This window comes from Pristiophorus japonicus, chromosome 2 (assembly GCF_044704955.1).
Source record: "Pristiophorus japonicus isolate sPriJap1 chromosome 2, sPriJap1.hap1, whole genome shotgun sequence".
Lineage (NCBI taxonomy): Eukaryota > Metazoa > Chordata > Chondrichthyes > Pristiophoridae > Pristiophorus > Pristiophorus japonicus.
The window spans coordinates 287,476,082-287,495,119 of record NC_091978.1 but is presented as its reverse complement, the minus strand read 5'-3'; the positions used below and the strand labels follow the sequence as shown (position 1 = coordinate 287,495,119).

The following is a 19,038-nucleotide window of genomic DNA, read 5'->3' as shown; positions in this document are numbered from 1 at the left end:
TTTTCTTGCAGAAGAAACACTCTGCCTTCACATATGGACAGCTTTGAGCAATGTGTTGTCCCAGGCACTGATAGCACGACTTCAATGAGCTGTTACATTGGCCAATTGCTGGGGCCTTGGGGCCCAACTGCCTTTTACTTTTAACCTGCAGACAATTCACCTTGGTTGCCTGACAACTGGAAATGGCACGAAATTCTCAGGAGTATTGGTCGGCCATATCCATTGACATAGCAGTCTGACAAGCTAAATCAAAAATCAAGTTACGGGTTGTCAACAACTTGCTTCTGATTGATTCATTTTTCATTCCACAAAGCGGTCACACAATGCTCGGTCCTGAACATTTCCAAAATGACAGTGAATGGATAACTTTTTTAAAGCTACAGTGTACTCACTGATACTCTCGTCAATTAATTGATCTCGTGTTCCAAAACGATAACTGCCATAAATTTCCAGGGGCTCAGGACTGTAGTGCTGTTCTAACTTGGTTAGAATCTCGTCAGTGGCATTTTCTTTCGGCTTGACGGGAACAAGCTAATTTTTCAGGGTTTTATACACCTCGGGATCTGCTTCAGTCAAACAAATAGCCTGTTTCATTTCTAAAACCACACGGTTACGGTTTTCATCATCGAGGACTTCGCAGTGAAAAATATTTCTAGCCACTCCACGTACACTCCGAAAGTCTCTCAGTCATGATGGAATTCATCCAAACGCCCTGTTATTCCCGTAGGTGTGGTACCTGGACTCTGGCAATGTCAACAGTTCAGCCAAGTGGGCTTGTATTTTACCTTGGATTTTTAGCTGTTCTGCTAAACAAAGAACCTCTCAAAGTCACTCTATTGGTTGGCTGAAACATCCACCAACAAAAATTTCAGCCAGCGAATCCAGAAATCCTATCCTCATCGCCAATGTGATATATTCTTACTACATCACTAACAAACATATGCTACAAGATGGCTCTTAACACAGAAACTGTCATCATGTGACCTTGCCACATGATCCTTTATTATATACATCAATAGTTGCAGTACATCAGTAGTTCACTAGATGGAGCAGTAGTCCACTATGGGGTTTGTATCAAAGTTTCAAACTTGTATCCCAGCAGCAGCCATCCTGTGTGTCAGCAACTGATCATGCAGCTAGGTTGTTTTACAGTGTTTTTAATTGGGAAGCTCTTTGTAAATGTAAGAAGCTTTTACTTGCAAGTTGCACTGCAGTAAGCGTGTGCATGGTCAACAATGAAAGAGCCGTGTGAGAGTTTGGCATGGACTAGCAGTAAATATGGAACAAGTTGACAGGCAACATTTTGCAGCGACTTATGCCATCGATCTGCTAACTGGTCTGGCTAGGTTGCCTTTTCTTGTGCTGTCTTCCTTAAGGTGCTCCATGTTCTTCCACATCTGTTTAAAGGTGTTGCAGATACTCAGACAGTATTGAGCCTGACTGTCACCTTCTGCCAGGTAGGCTGCACTGCTGTCCTCTAGGGAGGGCACCCTTCCTGCCAAACAGGACAACTGGCCTTGCATCAACCTCCGGCCATCTAACCAAGGGTTGGGTTGCTATAGCTGTATTTTGTCTCTACATTTAATTTATATTTTGCTGGCCACATTCTTGCCCCATACAATCTTTGATAAGGCTGAAAATTAAATTTTTTAAAATCTACAACCTACATAAAGGCTGGAAATGTTTTTCCCTAATGGATGCAGCCACTTATCTTTAAATGGCTGCATCCTTTTGAAGTTTGCCTGTAGTTCTTTAGTTCTGATGATATGTAATTTCCTGTGCTCTCCACATTGGTGAGTGCTCTGACGGGAGCACCATGTGACCATTTAATTGAGGCCGAACCCGATAAATCCTAGAAAATGAGTCTGGCAGGAAGTTGGTGAGCAGCAAGCTCACCATGCTCCGGTCCCATCACATTGGCACAATGATTGGAAAATTTATACGTATATACTTAAGTAATAACCAATGAGGACAGGCAGCTGCGCTGCTCCAAAGTGTCAGTCAGTGCGACTCTACGATTAGCTGGTTGGTGCTACGGTTGCCAACTCTGGCTGGATGTATTCCTGGAGGTTTCATCACATGACCTTCTGCCACCAACTGCCCCATCCAGTCAAAGATCCTTTTTTCCCATCTCCAATATTTTTATAACTATACAATTTTTTTTAATGCCCTTATGATTTTTCTATTGGGAGCTCACAACATTAATCTTTAATTCCTGGAGACTCCAGGGCAACCCTAGTTGATGATGTGTCAGAGAGGCTCTGGGTGAACTGCTTTCAGACAGTTTCAGACTTGTATTAACGGAGATTTTGAAGCAGGTCATCCACTCACCCGTCTCAGACAGAGATGGTGCAGAGATTCAAGAAAGAAGAGGGAGTGAAAATACCTTAAATAGATGTCCCACTTAAAAAAAAATGAATTAAGACATATTTCTAGCAGTTTCACTGTAGATATGTAATGTATAATATTCCCATCCTCATGATTCAAGCATTTTAAAGTGTTTATGAGAAAGAGAAAGAGAACCAAAAATGATAAAACTAATTTTACACTATGTGAAGAATTCCCTGTTAATGTGTGATAACAGAATAATATATAGGGGTGTAGAATTTGAAGAATACCTTTCCAAACGGACTACTTTATTGGAGAATGTTACGAGGGATCTAGTAAAAGTGTTCAAAAGTTCCAAAGTGTTTGCAAGAGTAAATATTGAAAGATTATTTCCATTGGTCAGTTAAGTAGTAACAAGGGGCATAAATTTAGAATTAGTGCAAGTAGCATCAGACTGTTTTTCACATAAAAGGTTATTAAGATATGAAATAAATTACCGGTGACTATTGAAAGGCAAGTTTATCACAACAGCTAAGAGGGAGTTAGTTAAACTCTTGAACTAAAGTATTAAAGGGTTCAAGAAGAGAGAGCAGGGAAATGGGATTCGTGTAGATTGCTGCAATGTGGAACTAACACAGGCAAAATTGACAGAATGACCTCCTTCTGATCTGATATTTTTATGATTCTATGATAATCAAACTCAGAAATAAATGCATTACTTGTTGACTTATCAAGCTTGTCCACATATGAATATGATCATCATATTTACTCTCCTTCCCCAAACAGTCACCTCTATTTAAAAAACTAGTGTTTCTTTAGGTCTGTTAAGCATTAAACTATCTTCTTTCTGTTCTGTCTCATTTCAGTTTTTTTCTATTGATCTTACAAATTGAAATATGATGTTTGTGCCTCACAAAGACAAAATTATTCATGGAATGTATCCAGAAGGCATATGTCATGAAAATTAAATTGCTTTGACATGGGATTTTGTGTTTATCCCGAATGTTAATTTGTTCCTGGTGTTTTTACTTGGTTTCTACACGGAGTTACACAACAAGCATCTGCAATAACAGTACTTTCATCCTCAAGTACAATACTGGAGAAAAGTTTAAGACTAATAAAATTAATATCCAAAATTCATTGAACAACTCCCTCGGCCAGTTTTGATATACATTAATCCAAATTGTTCACCTTAAACCATTTAGTAACTGTTTGCCTGTTGGATTTGGTCTGTAGTTACCTATTGCAAGCCATTTCCCAGTTTTACACTTTTGTGGGTGACATTTTCAATGCCCTAGAAGGAATTACTAACTGCATTACAACAATGACAACACTTAAAAAGTTCTTCATTCTCTGTAAAGCACTTTGGCATGCCCTGAGGTCATAAAAGGAATATTTTAACAACAATAACAACAACAACTTTCATTTCCATGGCGCCTTTAACATAGTAAAATGTCCCAAGGCATTTCACAGGTGCATAGAAACATAGGAACATAGAAATTTACAGCGCAGAAGAAGGCCATCGTGGTCCATCATGTCCGCGCCAGCCGACAAAGAGCCACACGGCTCTTGTCAGAAGCCCTAAAGGTTACATATAAACCTATGAACAATGACGGAAAAGCAAAGAGCACCCAGTCCAACCAGTCCGCCTCACACAACTACGACACCCCTGATACTGAAAACCTCTACACTCCACCCCAACCAGAGCCATGTGATCTCCTGGGAGAGGCAAAAGCCAGATAAAAACCCAGGCCAATTTAGAGAGAAAAAATTCTGGGAAAATTCCTCTCTAACCCATCCAGGCGATCGACACTAGTCCAGGAGATCACCCTGGCTGTATTCTATTCCCTGCAGTATGTACCATTATATCTGCGCCATCCAACAAAAGGTCACTCAGTTTAATCTCAATTTCCAGCTCTAGCTCCGTAACCCTGCAGGTTACTGCACTTTAAGTGCCCATCCAACCATCTCTTAAAAGTGGTGAGAGTTTCTGCATCCACCATTCTTCCAGGCAGCGGGTTTCAGATCCCCACAACCCTCTGCGTAAATAAGCCCCCTCCTCAAATACCCTCTAAACCTTCCACCAACCACCTTAAAACTATGCCGCCTCGTAATAGACCCCTCTGCCAATGGAAATAGACCCTTACTACCCACTATGTCCAGGCCCCTCAATATTTTGTACATCTCGATGAGGTCTCCTCTCAACCTCCTCTGTTCCAATGAGAACAAACCCAGCCTATCCAATCTGTCCTCATAACTAAAATTCTCCATTCCAGGCAGCATCCTAGTAAATCTCTTCTGCATCCTCTGTAGTGCAATCATGTCCTTCCTATAATACGGTGACCAGAACTGCACGCAGTACTCCAGCTATGGCCTAACCAAAGTATTATACAATTTAAGCATAACCTCCCTGCTCTTATATTCTATGTCTCGGCCAGTAAAGGCAAGCATTCCCTATGCCTTATTAACCACCTTATCCACCTGGCCTGCTACTTTCAGGGATCTGTGGACAAGCACTCCAAGGTCCCTTTGCACATCTACACTATTAAGTGGCCTACCGCTTAATGTGTATACCCTTTCCTTATTAGCCATCCCAAAGTGCATCACCTCACACTGAATTAAATTCCATTTGCTACTGCTCTGCCCATCTGACCAGTAGATTGATATCCTCCTGTAGCCCATGACTTTCCTTTTCATTATTAACCACACAGCCAATTTTAGTGTCGTCTGCAAACTTCTTAATCATATTCCCTATATTCAAATCTAAATCGTTGATATATACCACAAAAAGCAAGGGACCCAGTACTGAGCCCTGCGGGACCCCACTGGAAGCATCCTTCCAGTCACAAAAACATCCATCGATCATTACCCTTTGCTTCCTACCTCCAAGCCAATTTGGGATCCAACTTGCCACTTTGCCCTGGATCCCATGGGCTTTAACCTTCATGACCAGTCTACCATGTGGGAACTTGCTACAGTTTATATATACTACATCGTACACACTACCCTCATCGACCCTCTTAGTTACCTCCTCAAAAAATTCAATCAGGTTAGTCAAACACGATCTACCCTTAACAAATCCGTGCTGACTGTCCCTAATTAATCCTTGCCTTTCCAAATGCAGATTTATCCTGTCTTTCAGGATTTTTTTCAATAATTTTCCCACCACTGAGGTTAGGCTGACAGGCCTGTAATTATTCAGCCTATCCCTTTTTCCCTTCTTATACAAGGGCACTACATTAGCAGTCCTCAATCCTCCGGCAGCATGCCCAGATCCAAAGAGGACTGGAAAATGATGGTCAAGGCCTCTGCTATTTCCTCCTTTACTTCGCTCAACAGCCTGGGATGCATTTCATCCGGTCCTGGGGACTTATCTACTTTCAAAGCTGCTAAAACCCTTAATACTTCCTCTCTCACTATATTTATTTCAACCAGAATATCACACTTCTCCTCGATAGCAGTAACTGCATTACCCCTTTCCTTTGTGAAAACAGATGCAAAGTATTCGGTAAGAACCTTCCCAACATCTTCCGCCTCCACACAAAGATTACCCTCATGGTCTCTAATAGGCTCTACCCTTTCCTTAATTACCCTCTTACTCTTAATATATTTATAGAATATCTTCGGGTTTTCCTTAATTTTACTGGCCAAGAATTTCTCATGCTCTCTCTTAGCATTCCTAATATCCTTTTTAATTTTGCCTCTTAACTTTCTATATTCCTCGAAAGATTCTAAAGTATTTAGCTGTTGGTATATGACATAAGCATCCCATTTTTTCTTAATCCTCCCCTGAAAATCCCTAGATATCCAAGGGGCTCTAGATTTATTTTTCCCAGCCTTTTTCTTTAAGGGCACATGTTTGGCTTGAGCCGTCCGGATCTGTCTCCTCCTTAAATGCCTCCCACTGTTCCGATCCTGATTTACCCACAAGTAGCTGCTTCCAGTCCACTATGGCCAAATCACTTCTTAATTAGCAAAATTAGCTTTTCCCCAATTCGGAATTTTTATTCTGGGCCTATTCTTGTCCTTATCCATAATCAACTTGAATCTGACTGAATTATGGTCACTGGCACCCAAGTGCTCCCCCATTAATATTCCTTCAACCTGCCCAGCTTTAATTCCCCAAAACTAAATCCAAGACCGCCCCCTCCCGTGTTGGGCTTGCTGCATACTGACTAAAAAGGTTCTCTTGAATGCTTTTCAAGAATTCAGCACCCTCTATACCCTTCACACTAAATTTGTCCCAATCAATATTTGGATAGTAAAAATCCCCTACTTTTACTACCCTATGGTTATTTCGACTTCGCAGCAATTTGCCTACATATTTGCTCCTCTATCTCCCTCCCACTGTTTGGGGGTCTATAATACATGCCCAGCAGTGTGATCGCCCCTTTTTTATTTTTCAATTCGATCCATATGGCCGCGTTTGATGATCCCTGTAACATATCATCCCTCCTCACCCTGTAATAGTTTCTTTAATCAGTACCGCGACGCCCCCCCCCCCCCGTCCCTCCTTTTTACCCCCCTCTCTATCTTGTCTAAAAATCCTGTAGACAGGAATATTGATCTGCCAAACCTGCCCCTCTTTCAGCCATGTTTCTGTAATGGCTATAATGTCATACTCCCAAGTATCTACCTGTGCTCTTAGCTCATCCACCTTATTCGCTATACTCCTTGCATTAAAGTATATACCATTCAGCACAGGAAGACCTCCTTGCTTACTACATACTAAGCCCTGTTTCCTCTGTCTTACAGATTCGCTTTCTAGATTCTTGCTATCCAATTTCTGCTTTACTTCCTTCTCTTTTGAGTTCGTTCTCAGACTCCCATCCCCCTGCCAAATTAGTTTAAACTCTCCCCAACAGCATTAGCAAAATTCCCCGCGAGGATATTGGTCCCAGCGCTGTTGAGGTGCAACCCGTCCAGTTTGTACAGTTCCCATCACCCCCAGAATCAGTCCCAATGCCTCAGGAATTTAAAGCTCTCCCTCCTACACCAACTTTCCAGCCATGTGTTCATCCTCTCTATTCTTCTATTCTTTTACTCATTAGCACATGGCACCGGTAGTAGCCTGGAGATTACTACCTTTGAGATCCTACCCTTTAATTTCCTTTGTAGCTCCCTGAATTCTTCCTGTAGGACCTCATCCCTCATTTTACCTATATCATTGGTCCCAATTTGGACCACGACCTATAGCTGTTTACCCTTCCCTCACCACCCTCCCCCCAGGATGCCCTGCATCCGCTCTGTGATATCCTTAACCCTGGCACCAGGGAGGCACAAAACCATTCAGGAGTCACGTCTACTGCCGCAGAAATGCCTGTTTGTTCCCCTAACTATAGAATCCCCTATCACTAGGGCTCTTTTGTTCTTCGTCCCTCCCCCCTGTACAGCTGAGCCTTGGAATTGGCTCTGGCTGCACTCCCCAGAGGCACCATCGTCCTTACCGATACTCAGAAGTGAATATAGATTTGAAAGTGGGATGGACTCACAGGGAGACTCCTGCGCTACCTGCCTAGCACACTTACTACGTCTGGTGGTCACCCATTTCCCCTCTACCTGCACGCCTTTAAGCTGCGAGGGGCCCACCTCTGCATCATCAAACAAAATTTGATGCCAAACCACAAAAGGAGATATTAGGTCAGATGACCAAAAGTTTGGTCAAAGAGGTAGGGCTGGAAGTGTTCACGCGAATCAAATAACTAGGGCAATAGAAAGGGCTTTAAACTAATGAAAGGGGGTGGATTCAGGAAAGAGTGAATTTAAAAGCAGCAAGAGAAATGTCAAGGCTCTAAAGCAGAGCAGAGTTTGGGGTGAAAATAATCAGAGTGAGTCAGGAAGGGACAGAGAGAGTAACAAAGGTAATAGGGCATTACCGACTGCGGCAGCATCAGGGAAAAATAGAAAAAAGCCAAAGCTAAAGGCACGATATCTGAATGCGTGAAGCATTCGCAATAACATAGAAGAATTAATAGCAGAGATAGAAATTAATAGGTTTGATCCAATAGCCATTACGGAGACATGATTGCAAAGTGACCAAGGTTGGGAACTAAATATTCCAAGATACTTAACTTTTAGAAGAGACAGGCAAAATGAAAAAGGAGGAGGGGTATCCCTGCCAAAGAAATGGCAGACCAATTGAACAAATACTTTGGTTCTGTCTTCACTAAGGAAGACACAAATAACCTTCTGGAAATACTAGGGGACCGAGGGTCTAGCGAGAAGGAGGAACAGAAGGAAATCCTTATTAGTCAGGAAATTGTGTTAGGGAAATTGATGGGATTGAAGGCCGATTAATCCCCAGGGCCTGATAGTCTGCATCCCAGAGTACTTAAGGAAGTGGCCCTAGAAGTGGTCAGTTTCCAACATTCTATAAACTCTGAATCAGTTCCTATGAATTGTAAGGTAGCTAATGTAACCCCACTTTTTAAAAAAGGAGGGAGAGAGAAAACAAGGAATTATAGACCGGTTAGCCTGACATCAGTAGTGGGAAAAATGTCAGAATCAATTATTAAAGACGTAATAGCAGCGCATTTGGAAAGCAGTGACAGGATCGGTCCAAGTCAGCATGGATTTATGAAAGGGAAATCATGCTTGACAAATCTTCTCGAATTTTTTGAGAATGTAACTAGTAGAGTGCATGAGGGAGAACCAGTGGATGTGGTGTATTTGGACTTTCAAAAGGCTTTTGACAAGGTCCCACACAAGAGATCAGTGTGCAAAATTAAGGTACATGGTATTGGGAGTAATGTATTGACGTGGATAGAGAACTGGTTGGCAGACAGGAAGCAAAGAGTAGGAATAAACAGATTCTTTTTATAATGGCAGGCAGTGACTAGTGGGGTACAGCAAGGTTCAGTGCTGGGTCCCCAGCTACTTACAATATACATTAATGATTTGGACGAAGGAATTAAATGTAATATCTCCAAGTTTGCAGATGACACGAAGCTGAGTGGCAATGTGAGCTGTGAGAAGGATGCTAAAAGGCTGCAGGGTGACTTGGACAGGTTAGGTGAGTGGGCAAATGCATGGCAGATGCACTATAATGTAGATAAATGTGAGGTTATCCCCTTTGGTGGCAAAAACAGGGAGGCAGAATATTATCTGAATGGTGATAGATTAGGAAAAGGGGAGGTGCAACGAGACCTGGGTGTCATGGTACATCAGTCATTGAAAGTTGGCATGCAGGTACAGCAGGCGGTAAAGACAGCAAATGGTATGTTGGTCTTCATAGAAAGAGGATTTGAATATAGGAGCAGGGAGGTCTTACTGCAGTTGTACAGGGCCTTGGTGAGGCCACACCTTGGATATTCTGTACAGTTTTGGTCTCCTACTCTAAGGAAGGACATTCTTGCTATTGAGGGAGTGCAGCGAAGGTTCACCAGACTGATTCCCGGAATGGCAGGACTGACATATGAAGAAAGACTGGATTGATTAGGCTTATATTCACTGGAGTTTAGAAGAATGACAGGGGATCTCATAGAAACATATAAAATGAAGTTGCATGATCAGCCATGATCATATTGAATGGTGGTGCAGGCTCAAATGGCCTACTCCTGCACATATTTTCTATGTTTCTATGTTTCTATAACAAAGGATGGGCTAAAGACCGTAGAGAGAAAGGATCTTAGCTCCGAAAATCAAGAAGTAGAATCAGTTTGGGTGGAGCTAAGAAACAGCAAGGGGCAGAAAACATTGGTGGGAGTTGTTTATAGGCCCTCAAACAGTGGTGCTAATGTAGGGCAGGGTAAAAATCAGGAAACTAGAGATGCATGTAACAAAGCTAATACAATAATCATGGGGGACTTTAATCTGCATATCTGCTTATTTTTACCCAAACCTTTGCTCTGCTCGAAAGCCTTGACATTTCTCTTGCTGCTTTTAAATTCACTCTTTCCTGAATCCACCCCCTTTTATTAGTTTAAAGCCTTTTCTACTGCCCTGGGCAAACCAAATTTGAAGGAATAGTGTGGAGGACGAATTAATGGAATGTATACAAGATGATTTTCTGGAATAGTATTTTCAGGAACCAACTCGAGAACATGTTATTTTAGATCTAGTATTGTGCAATGAGAAATGGTTAATTAATAACCTTGTAGTAAAGGGGCTTTAGGGAAGAGTGACCATAATATGATAGAATTTTAAATTAAGTGATTTAGTTAAATTTAAAACTAGCATCTTAAATCTAAACAAAGGAAACTATGTAGGTATGAGGGACAAGTTGGCTGAGGTAGATTGGGAAACTACATTAAAAGGTATGATGGTAGACAAGCAACGGCTAGCATTTAAAGAATTAATACATAATTTACAACAAACATACATTCCTTTAAGGCACAAAAACCCCCACAGGAAAAATGATCCAACCGTGGCTAACAAGAAAAGTTAATGCTAGTGTTAGATCAAAGGAAGAGGCTTATAATGTTGCCAATTAGAGCAGCAAGCCGCCTAAGGATTGGGAGGATTTTAGAATTCAGCAAAGGAGGACCAAAATATTGATAAAGAAAGGGAAAATAGAATATGAGAGTAAACTAGCGAGAGACATAAAAACAGACTGTAAAAGCTTCTATGGCTATGTAAAAAGGAAAAGATTAGCAAAAGTAAATGTGGGTTGACTACAGGCTGAGACAGGAGAAATTAAATGGGGAATAAGGAAATGGCAGAGAAATTAAACAAATACTTTCTGGTCGAAATTCGGTCCCGCCATTTTTGAGGTGGTGACACTGGCTGAGTGTTGATTTTAATGGCAGGTGGTAGGTGCCGCCTCAAACTGCAAAATACAGTTTTCCAACCCAAAAATGAGAGAGCAGTACTAAAAGTGGTATTGCACATTCATCCTCGGGCACCAACGGAGCTGTATCTCAGGAGACCGACTGAATTTCTTGACGGTAGGCTGCCAGCATAAGAGATGAAAAAAATGAAAAAAACATTTCTGACAATTTCCCTCGCCCACACTTCCCCACGGGTCCAGTTAATACATAAATGCTAAAACAAATTTACATAACCACTTGCCTTGATCTCTGGATGCTACCACCCCAGGATCCCTGATGTCCCACCAGTTTTTCCAGGTTGTACGAAGGCCACCGTACTTAGCTAATTACGCAGTCGCGCGCCAAGGGGGCATTACACACTCAATGACATCACCACGTGGATGGCGGCAGAGTGCCCAAGGTACCTCTTGGTGCTGCCCCCACCGCCTAACTAAATTTAGTGGGAGCCAAGGAACCCGGTCGCTGCCAATGGTAAGTACTTAGCCACCCAATAGCCGTCTCTCTCCCGTGTTAACGGGTGGCGTTGCCAACCAATTTTCGACCCCTTTGTGTCTGTCTTCATGGAAGAAGACATGAACAACCTCCCGGAAATAGTGGAGTACCAAGGGTCTCGCGAGAATGAGGAACTGAAAGAAATTAGTATTGGTAAAAAAATAATACTGGAGAAATTAATGGGACTGAAAGCCATAAATCTCCTGGACCTGATGGCCTACATCCTAGGCTTCTGAAGGAGGTGGCTGCAGAGATAGTGAATGCATTGGTTATCATCTGCCAAAATTCCATAGACTCTAGAACGGATCCCACAGATTGGAAGGTAGCAAATTAACCCCGCTATTTAAGAAAGGAGGGAAAGAGCAAATGGGGAACTACAAACTAGTTAGCCTGACATCAGTAGTAGGGAAAATGCTAGAAACTATTATTAAGGACGTGGTAGCAGGGCACTTAGAAAAGAATAATAGGATTGGGCAAAGTCGACATGGATTTATGAAAGGGAAATCATGTTTGACAAATCTGTTAAGAGTATTTTGAGGTTGTAACTAGCAGAATAGATAAGGGGGGACCAGTGGATGTGGTGAATTTGGATTATCAGAAGGCATTCGATAAGGTGCCACACAAGGTTATTAAACAAAATTAGGGCTCAAGGGATTGGGGGTAATATACTAGCAGGAATTAATGGACTGAAAATAGAGAGTAGGAAAAAACAGCTCATTTTCGGGTTGGCAGACTAACTATTGGGGTGCCACAAGGATCAGTGCTTGGGCCCGAGTTATTCACAATCTATATCAATGATTTAGATGAGGGGATCAAATGTAATCTATACAAGTTTGCTGAGGATACAAAGCTAGGTGGGAATGTAAGTTGTGAGGAGGATTGCAAAGAGACTTCAAGGGGATATAGACAGGCTAAGTGAGTGGGCAAGAACATGGCAAATGGAATAAAATGTGGAGAAATGTGAAGTTATCCACTTTGGTAAGAAAAGTAGAGTATGTTTTTAATGGTGAGAGATTGGGAAGTGTTGGTGTTCAGAGGGAACTAGGTGTCTTTGTACATGAATCTTTAAAAGTTAACATGCAGGTACAGCAAGCAATTAAGAAAGCAAATGGTATGTTGGCCTTTATTACAAGAGGATTTGAGTACAGGTGTATGAGCTCAATTTTCCCCAGTATTTGCGCTGTTTTTTTTGGACAGGCTGCTTTTTCTGGCTTAACTTAAAAATCCCCAGTTTCCCCAATCAATTTGCACCAGCATAACTCAATTAGTTACAAATTTTTTAAGTTAGTTTTTTTTTCAGCCAAAGGGGGCGTAACCAACCCCTATGCCACTTCTGGTCATTTAGGGAAGTTTGGCCAGCTGAGAGTTACTCCAGTTCTGATTAGGCCAGTGTGTGTGGCCTGTCCTGAAAAACCTTCCCTAGAGTTAAGGAAATCGGCGCAGGTAAGGAAAGCGGTGCAGCAGCTGCCCGGTCACACTGAAAGAATTGAAAAACACATAGCAGCAACTTACCTCCAACCCCGCCCGAAGGCTGTCTAGTCCCATTTTCAATCCCAGGTGTACACTCACAGTCCGGTCCCATTCTTGACCCCCGGTTCGCACAAACAGTCTGGTCTCATTCTTGGGAGTCAGAGAGAGAGAGAGAAAGAGAGAGACCAAGAGAGAGAGAGCAGAAGAGACCCGAACCGGCGACCGAGAAGACCGGATAGCCTTCGGGCAGGGTTGGAGGTAAGTTGGTGCTATGTGTTTTTCAATTCTTTTAATGTGTTGGGAGGTGGCTGTATGCTTCACTTTGCAGCCTCAGCTCGCATTGTGTTCCTGGTTACCATGGCAGCCCAATCTTTTTGGTGCACCCCCCAAAACTAAAGGTCGGGTTAGGCCATGCCAAAGTAAAGCGATCCTACAGGGAAACTTACAACACTTTTTTTTTGGCGTACTTGGGGCCCAAAAAATCAGCTGTAACTCTTCAAGTACACCAAAAAAATGCTTTGGGGAAAATTGAGCCCATAGCGTAAGGATTCTTACTGCAATTATATAGGGCCCTGGTGAATCCATACCTGGAGTATTGTGTACAGTTTTGGTTTCCTTATCTAAGGAAGGATAAACTTGCCATTGAGAATATTAGTATGTTCTTTATAAACAAAATGTAATCTGCAGTTGTAAGAAACATAGAAACATAGAAAATAGGTGCAGGAGTAGGCCATTTGGCCCTTCGAGCCTGCACCACCATTCAATATGATCATGGCTGATCATGCAACTTCAGTACACCATTCCTGCTTTCTCTCCATACCCCTTGATCCCTTGAATCGTAAGGGCCACATCTAACTCCCTTTTGAATATATCTAATGAACTGGCCTCAACAACTTTCTGTGGTAGAGAATTCCACAGGTTCACAATTCTCTGAGTGAAGAAGTTTCTCCTCATCTCAGGCCTAAATGGCTCACCCCTTATCCTTAGACTGTGATCCCTGGTTCTGGACTTCCCCAACATTGGGAGCATTCTTCCTGCATATAACCTGTCCAATCCCATCAGAATTTTATATGTTTCTATGAGATCCCCTCTCATTCTTCTAAATTCCAGTGAATATAAGCCTAGTCGATCCAGCCTTTCTTCATATGTCAGTCCTGCCATCCCAGGAATCAGTCTGGTGAACCTTCGCTGCACTCCCTCAATAGCAAGAATGTCCTTCCTCAGATTAGGAGACCAAAACTGTACCCAATATTCAAGGTGTGGCCTCACCAAGACCCTGTACAACTGCAGTAAGATCTCCCTGCTCCTATACTCAAATCCTCTCGCTATGAAGGCCAACATGCCATTTGCCTTCTTCACCGCCTGCTGTACCTGCATGCCAACTTTCAATGACTGATGTACCATGACACCCAGGTCTCGTTGCACCTCCCCTTTTCCTAGTCTGTCACCATTCAGATAATATTCTGCCTTCCTGTTTTTGCCACCAAAATGGATAACCTCACATTTATCTACACTATACTGCATCTGCCATGCATTTGCCCACTCACCTAACCTGTCCAAGTCATCCTGTAGTCTCTTAGCATCCTCCTCACAGCTCACATTGCTACCCAGCTTAGTGTCATCTGAAAACTTGGAGATATTACATTCAATTCCTTCATCTAAATCATTAATGTATATTGTAAATAGCTGGGGTCCCAAACCTTGCAGTACCCCACTGGTCACTGCCTACCATTCTGAAAAGGACCCTTTATTCCTACTCTTTGCTTCCTGTCTGCCAACCAGTTCTCTATCCACGTCAATACATTACCCCCAATACCATGTGCTTTAATTTTGCATACTAATCTCTTGTGTGGGAACTTGTCAAAAGCTTTTTGAAAGTTCAAATACACCACATCCACTGGTTCTCCCTTATCTACTCTACTAGTTACATCCTCAAAAAAGTCTAGAAGATTTGTCAAGCTTGATTTCCCTTTCATAAATCCATGCTGACTTGGACTGATCCTGTCACTGCTTTCCCAATGCGCTGCTATTTCATCTTTAATAATTGATTCCAACATTTTCCCCGCTACTGATGTCAGGCTAACCGGTCTATAATTCCCTGTTTTCTCTCCCTTTTTTAAAAAGTGGGATTACAATAGCTACCCTCCAAATCATAGGAACTGATCCAGAGTCTATAGAATGTTGGAAAATGACCACCAATGCATCCACTATTTCTAGGGCCACTTCCTTAAGTACTCTGGGATGCAGACTATCAGGCCCCGGGGATTTATCGGCCTTCAATCCCATCAATTTCCCTAACACAATTTCCTGACTAATAAGGATTTCCTTCAGTTCCTCCTTCTCGCTAGACCATCGGTCCCCTAGTATTTCCTAGTATTATGTTTGCTGAATGTAACAACTGAAAGGATATTGTAAATCTAAAAAAAAGACTGGAGAACAGTTCAGTCAGCATCTGAAAGTAGAAAAGTTTGGTTAACACTTCAGACATTGACTCTGATAGTTGGGGTGTTTCTGCAAATAGAAGTGTGCTATATCGAACCAATAATAGGAATACGTAGTAGTTGGAGAACTGATTAACATGTCATTAATTAGGCTAGTCTTCTAACACTTCAAACCTTACGTAATACAAGGTGCTAGGATTACTATGCATCCCTGGTATCCAGCATTGTTAAAGGACTGCAGGGGGGTTTAAAAATGAACAGCTGATCAAGACCACCAAATTTACTCAAATGTGCCTGATGTCAGGAATGTGGCTAGATTCAAGAATGGAGGCATAGGGCAGGCAGATACACTGCCCTGCCAAAGTTATACTCCCATTGCGATCAATGGGAAAATTGGCCCATTTCTCTATTCAACCATGGTGGTGTCCTGTACTGTGAACCATTAAAACCATTTAATGCTTTTCAACCATTAAAAGAAAATAGTACTGTGTAGATCTTTTTGTGAATGACTAAAAGGAACAATGCATTTTGTGATTTCTATCTGGCCTGTTTCCGTCTAACAGAATGTTACTTATTTTCTTTCAGTTCTACATCACTGTAAAGGACTGGTGGTTGTTTGTGTTTTATTTCTGCATGCCCCTGGCCTGCACTGCTTTCTTCTACAGTCTAATGACCTGTGAGATGTTGAACAAGAGGAACAAGAGCCTGAGGATCGCTTTGAGTGAACACTTGAAACGGGTAAAATCTTTTGCCTATCAGTTAACAACATAAAGGAGCTGTGCCCAAGTCTAAGCTTATCCTATCATCCCAATTCCAAAGTGTTCAGATATTTCCTGAATTGTGCGCGTCTGATCAGTTTGTGCAGAATTCACATGGCTTTCACATCCCTTCCACGTACATGTAGTGACAACTGTTGTGAACAAATGAATAAGTGAGTTCCAAATAAAATAAATTGCACCATTAATAATTCCAAATAAAAATATCACAAGGTCATTTCACCAATTCTATGCTTTGAATGGGGAGCCAGACCCAAAGCGAGTGTGGCCAAAGGTAGAACTATTGGAAGGTGCTCTCAATGTAGTACCAATGCTTCAATAGCATTGGGGAAGTCCAGAACCAGGGGTCACAGTCTAAGGATAAGGGGTAAGCCATTTAGGACCGAGATGAGGAGAAACTTCTTCACCCAGAGAGTGGTGAACCTGTGGAATTCTCTACCACAGAAAGTAGTTGAGGCCAATTCACTAAATATATTCAAAAGGGAGTTAGATGAAGTCCTTACTACTCGGGGGATCAAGGGGTATGGCGAGAAAGCAGGAAGAGGGTACTGAAGTTTCATGTTCAGCCATGAACTCATTGAATGGCGGTGCAGGCTAGAAGGGCTGAATGGCCTGCTCCTGCACCTATTTTCTATGTTTCTATGTTTCTATTCTCTACTCACATGATAAGTAAATTTTCCCTTACATTCCTGCTTGGTCATTTTAACTGACAAATCTTTCTCTGCAACAGCAGATTTTTCAAAATAAAATGCTGTTAATCTCACTCCCCTTCATTTTGGACAGAAAAAATAACAACCCAGAATATAAAATAAACTGGTAGTTTCAGCTTTGCTCCCAGTTTTCCTCCAGTTTGAACTTCCACCTCTGCTGTCATTGCCTTTAAATTGGAGAAAACAGTGCCTTTTGTTCCATTCTTTGCACTTTTTAGTCTTTTCTGTTTTTTCCTTATCCATTGCTTCCTCAACTCACCTTGTTCTCTTACACAGCCCATTTGCTGATCATCTACTCACCATTTCTTTTTCTACAGCAAATGAGTTTCTTATCCACTTTTTTATGAATTGGTGGATGAAAAACTGAAACGGAAAATGTCGCCAGTGTTGGCTTAGAAGGATCCAGCCAACGCCATTTGCTATGGTGAGGTTTAATGTCAGTACACTGTCACTGTACAACCTCCAAAATCTGCAAACATTTTCTACTGTTCAATTCAGCCCCTAATGAATCTTGTGCTCAGACCTACTTGTCAGAATCAGAGAAGCAGTCTTATAGAATGTTGGATACAGTCTCAGGAAATCATTCCCACTGGGAAAAAAAAATTAGGGGGACTGTAAAGCTGGGTGCCGATTCACTATTGCCTCTTTTGCATTACAGCCCAAATCAATTTCATCCTCAATATGTCCACCCAAACTTATATAGTTGTTATCTTGAGCTCAGTGGTTCTAATTTATTTCAAATGTTCACCATTATACACATAAGAATATAGGAAAACATTGAATGAGAAACGGCATTGGGCCCATTAAGCTCATCCGCTCCACAGACAATATACAATTCGCCCAGTCATGAACTCTTCCCAATCTTCAGAGGAAGGCAACCAACCAAAGGAAAAACTTTCAAGAAAAAAAATGTGCAATTTCTCCCCCACTCCCAAAGATGAAACTCTCGGGTATCGATCTAGTCTTACTTCAGATCTATTCAACTCAGAATAGATGAATTCTACCAATATTCCAGTACGCACAGAAGCCATCATTTTCTACAACAAATCAGCAACAGAAATAATCACCTGTCTTGATCCACTATGTTCAAGAAGAATCTATAACCATTATTAAGCTCATCCAATTTAGTTGTTACCATGGAAATTCAGCTCCCAAAAAGGCCGCTTACCGCTGCAAAGCAGCGGACAGGCGGCGGAGTCGAGAGGCTGCCGACTTCCGGTCCAATGGCCACTGCCAGCGAAATTCAGCTTGGGCATTTTTGCAGCGGCACTCACTTCCGTCCCGCTCCCCCCATTTCCGCTGCAGTATTGTGGATGCAGCCGTAATGACACAATCAGAGCACGCACCGCTGCCTCTCCACCCCGGAAGTCAAATTCGTCACAAAAAAAACAACCTGCTGCCTGACTTTGCCTCCGACAGCTTTTTGTGCCAGAGCACTATGCCAGGCTACTCGAGACTGCCAGCGGAGGAGAAAGGAGCTTTGGTGGAATCGAGACTTTCGTGTCATAAAATTTTGCGTAGTTGTAAAAAATGGTTCGGAGTTGCAAAAACTGTTGCAAACTTGTGAAAATTTTTGTGGACTTTTGAACAGTTTCTCACTCGCCCTTTTGACAACGGCAGTGATTACGAGTGGCAGGGGGGCCTCATTCTGTATCACAGTGGCCTCATAGTGAGGGTTGAGCCTGCAGATGCAATGGGCTCAATGTTAGCAGGGAAACGCCTTGTCCACATTGTGCCAGGCAGGGAGGCACGCAGGAGAAGGCAGTGACTTCCGCAACGGATCCAGAGACAGTAGGTAAGGGAGGCAGCAGGCATGGCTGCCCAACATGAAGAAGGGTGTGGAGATGGCCACAGACCAGAGAGGTTGTCTAGAAAGGAGCTGGCGTCAGGGGGAGGGTCAGGTACACTGACCCCCCGCACCAGATAGTGGGCGAGGAGCCAGATGCTTGCCAGCTTCAGCCTGCAGAGGCTGAGGAGCATCAAGAGAATGAGGGAGAAGGCAATCAGCTGGCTGCATTGGAGGGGCCCAGCACAGACCTGGGGGAAGGAGGCC

At 42.5% G+C, this 19,038-nt stretch overlaps 1 protein-coding gene and 1 long non-coding RNA gene across 3 annotated transcripts in view; one reads left to right on the top strand and one right to left on the bottom strand.

Moving 5' to 3' along the window:
- Positions 1-19,038, bottom strand: part of LOC139247118 (uncharacterized) — a 148,016-nt gene that overhangs the window by 11,675 nt on the left and 117,303 nt on the right. The window lies entirely within an intron of this gene.
- ednraa (endothelin receptor type Aa) overlaps positions 1-19,038 on the top strand; it is a 79,678-nt gene that overhangs the window by 40,631 nt on the left and 20,009 nt on the right. The window contains exon 4 of the mRNA XM_070871522.1: positions 16,085-16,237. Coding sequence (XP_070727623.1) covers positions 16,085-16,237 — 153 coding nt within the window. The remainder of the gene's footprint in view (positions 1-16,084; positions 16,238-19,038) is intronic.